Below are 5,480 nucleotides of genomic sequence, written 5' to 3'. Positions count from 1 at the left end.
AGATACATAATATTGCTAAAATGTTGAGTTTTTCCATACAAAAAAGCTCTACTAGCTGCTTTAAATTTGTGTTATGATTACATTACAGTGTTTGACACTTTATATTTGTGAGGCTATTGGGATTAGAATGTTCTAAGTACTTATTGCTGGTACAAAGAAAAACTTTTGTGCTTTCTGTAAAGTAAAAGCCCTTTCATCCAATGCAATCAGAGCCAGAAATTGATTAGATCGTTGAAAAGGCAATTACGAAAAAAATTAAATTTATTATCATTTTTACATTATTTATTTATTTTTATTTTTGAGAGAGAGTAAGAACAGGGGAGGGGCAGAGAGAGAAGGAGACACAGAATTCAAAGCAGGCTCTAGGCTCTGAGCTGTCAGCACAGAACCCGACTGGGAACTTGAACCCCCAGACCACGAGAACATGACCTGAGCCAAAGTTGGATGATCAACTGACTGAGCCACCCACACACCTGCCCAAAAAATCAATTTTAAAATGTATGTATTCCTTAAAATCTTTAACATATAATTACATAAGCATATTTAAAACACGTAACTGCACGTTTTTACCCCCATTTCTGTATCCATTTTGTTCTTTTTTTCTTTTGAATAATAGCTTCCTTCTTTAATTTTTCTCTTTAACTTTGGAAAAAGACATATATGTTTATATTATGTATATTTGGAAAAATACATTCTCTTTGTGTTTAATATTAAAGTGATTAATATTAAATATTGAAGAATTGGGCACCTGGGTGGCTCAGTCAGTTAAGCACCCAACTCTTGATTTCCACTCAGGTCATGATCTCAAGGTTCGTGAGATCGAGCCTTGCGTCAGGCTCTGTGCTGACAGCACAGAACCTGCTTGGGCTTCTCTCTCTCCCGTTCTCTCTGCCCCTCCCTCTCCCTCCCTCTCTCAAAATAAATAAAAAACATTTTATGAATAAATAAATAAATAAATAAATATTAAAGAATGTATAAAGAATAAACTTTTCTCTAACCACCCACATCTCAATAAAGTTTATACTTTAATCATATAAAGTCTATAAATATAAGTCACTCTTTACACAGTGTGAGAAAATTAACAGTTTTCCCTCTCTCTCCTTTCTCCTATCCATTTTTCATATTTTTCATATCAGTTGAGAGGTTTTAGGTCTGGAGTACTCTTAAAAATTATTTTTCATAATAAACTTCTTAAGAATTATATTGGTCATTGAAGAGGGCATCTTTTGGGATGAGCACTGGGTGTTGTATGGAAACCAATCTGACAATAAATTTCATATATTAAAAAAAATTATATTGGAAACTTCCGTTCTTTATAAAACAATACTTGAAATAATTATTTAGACACCGCAGGGTTTTACTGTTTTACTTCTCACGACGTTTATATCACACAACACCCAACACTTCGCTTTCGTTTTGTTTTTTTTTTAACAAACTAGATGATTTGAGGAATTGAGTTATTTTTTTCTGCACGAAACGTGCCTTTGTTCTAACTCGGACAATAAAACAACTCAGTGAAGGAAGATCCGGCCCTTTCTGTCGCTCTCTTGCAGGGGACATGTTCGCCAGAAGCCCCGTCCTCAACCAATCTGGCCCCACCGAGTTCGTGTTCCGCGCCTTCACCACCGTCCCCGAATTGCAGGCCCTCCTCTTCCTCCTCTTCCTCCTGCTCTACTCGATGATCCTTTGTGGCAACGCGGCCATCGTCTGGGCGGTGCGCACACACAGCTCTCTGCACACCCCCATGTACTTCTTCCTGTGCAACCTGTCTTTCGTAGAGATCAGCTACACCACAGTGGTGGTGCCTCTGATGCTTGCCAACCTTTGGGGCGCCCGGAAACCCATTCCGCTGGCTGGCTGTGGGGCCCAAATGTTCTTTTTTCTCACGCTTGGCGGCGCTGACTGCTTCCTCTTGGCAATCATGGCATACGATCGCTACGTGGCCATCTGCCACCCGCTGCGCTACACCCTCATCATGACCCAGAAGCTGTGCGTCCGGATGGTGCTGTGCGCCCTGGGCCTGGCCCTCCTCCTCTCCCTGCAGCTCACCTGCTTGATCTTCACCTTGCCCTTCTGCGGGCACCGCCGGGAAATCAACCACTTCCTGTGCGACGTGCCTCCCGTCCTGCGGCTGGCCTGCGCCGACATCCGCGTGCACCAGGCCGTGCTCTACGTGGTGGGCATCCTCGTGCTGACCGTCCCCTTCCTGCTTATCTGTGTGTCCTATGTGTTCATCGCCTCCGCCATCCTGCGCATCCGCTCCGCCGAGGGCCGCCGCCGGGCCTTCTCCACCTGCTCGTCGCACCTCACCGTGGTCCTGCTGCAGTATGGCTTCTGTGCCTTGGTCTACCTGCGTCCCCAATCGGGCTCGTCGGTGGATGAGGACCGCCAGTTTGCCCTAGTCTACACCTTCATCACCCCCCTACTCAACCCGCTGATTTACACCCTTAGGAACAAGGATGTCAAAGGTGCCCTGAAAAAGGCCATCAGTCGCAAAGGAACAGCTGAAGCTCTCTGAAGTTTCAGGGGGACTTGAAACAGGTCCCTGAGCATAGGACAACAGTGAAACCCTTACCCACAAATGCCAGATTTATATTTATTTCTCCAAAGTTTGGATTTTCATTTCTTCTGTCCCTAACATGCTTGTTTGCTACAGTTCACTTTCATGTCTTTAAAGTTCTCTGAGCCTTTAAAACTGAAAATTGACAAGATTTCTGTAGGCTATTATTCACTTAGCCACGGATTAAAAGTCTACATTTATTCTGAAGCAATGTTATTATCTTTGAAGCTTCCTCTTGAGAAGCAATGGTATTAGCTGATTGCTTGGAAAATGTTCATAAGGATATCTCACCTAAAATGCCTTATTCTTGTTTCGTGTTTAGAATATGACAGAGTTGCCTGGGTGGCTCAGTCGGTGAAGTGACCTGCTCTTGATTTCGGCTCAGGTCATGATCTCACGGTTCATGGGTTTGAGCCTCGCGTTGGGCTGTGAACTGACAGAGTGGAGCCTTCTTGGGATCCTCTCTCTCCCTGTCTCTCTCTGCCCCTCCCCTGCTCACACTCTCTATTTCTCTCAAATAAATAAATAAGCTTAAAAAAAAACCTTTAAAGTATGACAAGTAATAACCTGGTTAATGCACCTATTTCCTTCATCAAGCCTCTTTTGTACATTACAAGGTCCTGTGGTTGGGTCTAACCTCTGCTCCCACATTCAATCCAGGAATGTACAAGTAAGTCAGGAAAGGTGGTGCAGAATCAGTTTGCTCTGAGAGTTAACATGTGTTGAGAATAACTTATGCCAACATAAGACCCCCTAAGTTCTGGGAAAGCAAGAGTGGGTCATCAAGTATCATGGTCAAACTCTCCAGCGGTCATCCTCTGTATTGGTCAACATTCTCCAGAGAAACAGAACCAACAGGATAGAGAAAGAGGTGTTTGCAAGCAATTGGCTCACACAGTTGTGAAGTTTGGCAAATCCAAAATGTTCGGCCGAGGCCAACAGGCTGAAAGTTCCAGCAGGCATCAGTTGCCATCTTGAGTTTGAAGGCAATGGAAAAAGAATCCCTTCCTTTTCTGGCTGTCTCAGCCTTTTCTTTCAAGACCTTTAAGAGATTAGATGAGGTCCATCCACATTATGGAGGGTAAGCTGCTCTGCACAAAGTCTACTTATTTACATGTTCAGCACATCTGAAAACACCTTCATGGCAGCATCTTGACTGGTATTTGATTAAACAACTGAGTACCATAGCCTAGCCAATTGACTCATAAAAGTAATCATCACTATCCACCCCTTGTCAACTTGGCATTCATACTCATCTCCTTAGACCATACTTGACCTCCAAATAAAGACAATAACAGCCATATTTCTACCCAACCTGATAACAATTATAGTGTCTATAACCGAAAATGTACTTTTCCCCCCAAGAGAATGCAAAGTCTTTGGGTGATGTTCACCCTTGTCCTTTATACTCTGTAAGTTAAATACTATGATGTAAAGTTAATACATTTTATGTTATATTTTAATGGGATAAGAGAGGGAAGAAAATACACACATACATACTCACAAACATATTCCTTAAAAAAAAAATAAAGAAGAAACACACCTAACAATTGCAGTCTTCATTTCTGCAAATGGTTATGTGCTCAAAACTGATGTTTATAAATCCCTTCTTTCAATACCCATTCCGTATTCCCTTTCTCCTTAGAAAGTATCCCAGCTTGCCATGGTTCTTTATGTAGTGGAGTGACTCAAACTTTCCTTCCCAAAAGGTCTGGGACTTTTACAGTCTTTCTTGAATTGAATTGTTGTAGTGGCCCATCCATTTTAACCACAGGGCATGGTAGTACTAAGACATGCCCTAAGGGATCTCTTTGAAAGACACTCTTCAGTACCTCTATTATGAAGCAACAGTCCAATTTCCCCTTCGTAATCAGGGCGTTACCCCAGTCAGTACAGTAATACCTTGTTTACCTGTTGATTCAGGGTCATGAGGAGCGCAAAGTGGCCAGGAGACAGTCTTAACTTCCAGTTCAATAGAATCATTGTTGTGTCTCATGGTGGAATCATTCCTCCCATTGGTACAGAGACCTCTCGACCAGCAAAGCATAATGTCATGGGGACAGAAAAGAATAATTTTGCTGGTGGATGACCAGAATCCATTCCCATTTCCACCCACTGATTTGCAAGTCCTGGCTATGGGAGAAATAATACTATATTTCTGGCTATGGGAAGTATGAGTCCTGGCTACGGGAGAAATAATACTATATGCTGATTTAGAGCACATAAAGCCTCCTGGAGAAACTTGCTTCAGCCCTGAAAGGTACTGTCAGCCAGCTGGTGCTGTAATTATCTTCAAAAGGTCATTCACTATTCTACCGAGCCAGATGCTTCAGGATGGTGGGAAGCACGGTAAGACCAGTGAGTTCCACGAACATGGGCCCATTATCACTTCATTTACTAGAAAGTGAGTTCCTTGAGCAAAAAACTATGCCGTATGAAATGCCGTGACTGTAAATAAAGAATTCTGTAAGTATGTAGTTTTGGCAGAAGCATTGTATGCAGAGAAGCCAAATCTTCCTGAAAGTAAGCATCCCAAACTGGGGGGGGGGGAAATACAGGATGGGTTTAGGGACCCACTGGACCCACTGTGAGATGAACCTGAGCTAAAAAGTCCTTTGATCCCCTGGTCTCCATAAGCACCTACTCTGACTAGGGACTACGGTGATTTCTGGGTCTCCTGGAATTAGTGTCAGTTCATGGCCATTGTATAGTAGACCTGAAATTCTGATTATTTCCTTTCCCCCAATGTAGTCATGTTGCTGAAAGTGTTTAGGTCCCTTTGGGGAAGACTGAGCAAAAGATTAACAGCATATATACATTTTTGGAAGCATAGTAGGGTCCTTCCCCATGAGGGCACAGCCTCCCCCTTCATTCAAGGGGTTCTAGGTCTGCAAACTAGCTCAAGTCTGGGAATTGACTC

At 42.9% G+C, this 5,480-nt stretch overlaps 1 protein-coding gene across 1 annotated transcript; it reads left to right on the top strand.

Moving 5' to 3' along the window:
* Positions 1-1,558: 1,558 nt before the first annotated feature.
* On the top strand, positions 1,559-2,518 carry LOC102950036 (olfactory receptor 10Q1-like). The gene has a single exon (XM_042959628.1). The coding sequence runs from the start codon at positions 1,559-1,561 to the stop codon at positions 2,516-2,518; it is 960 nt and encodes a 319-aa protein (XP_042815562.1).
* The last annotated feature ends 2,962 nt before the right edge of the window (positions 2,519-5,480 follow it).

The sequence above is a fragment of the Panthera tigris genome, chromosome D1 (assembly GCF_018350195.1).
Source record: "Panthera tigris isolate Pti1 chromosome D1, P.tigris_Pti1_mat1.1, whole genome shotgun sequence".
Classification (NCBI taxonomy): Eukaryota; Metazoa; Chordata; class Mammalia; order Carnivora; family Felidae; genus Panthera; species Panthera tigris.
Note: the sequence above shows the minus strand (reverse complement) of the source record. Positions and strands in the feature narration are given on the sequence as shown.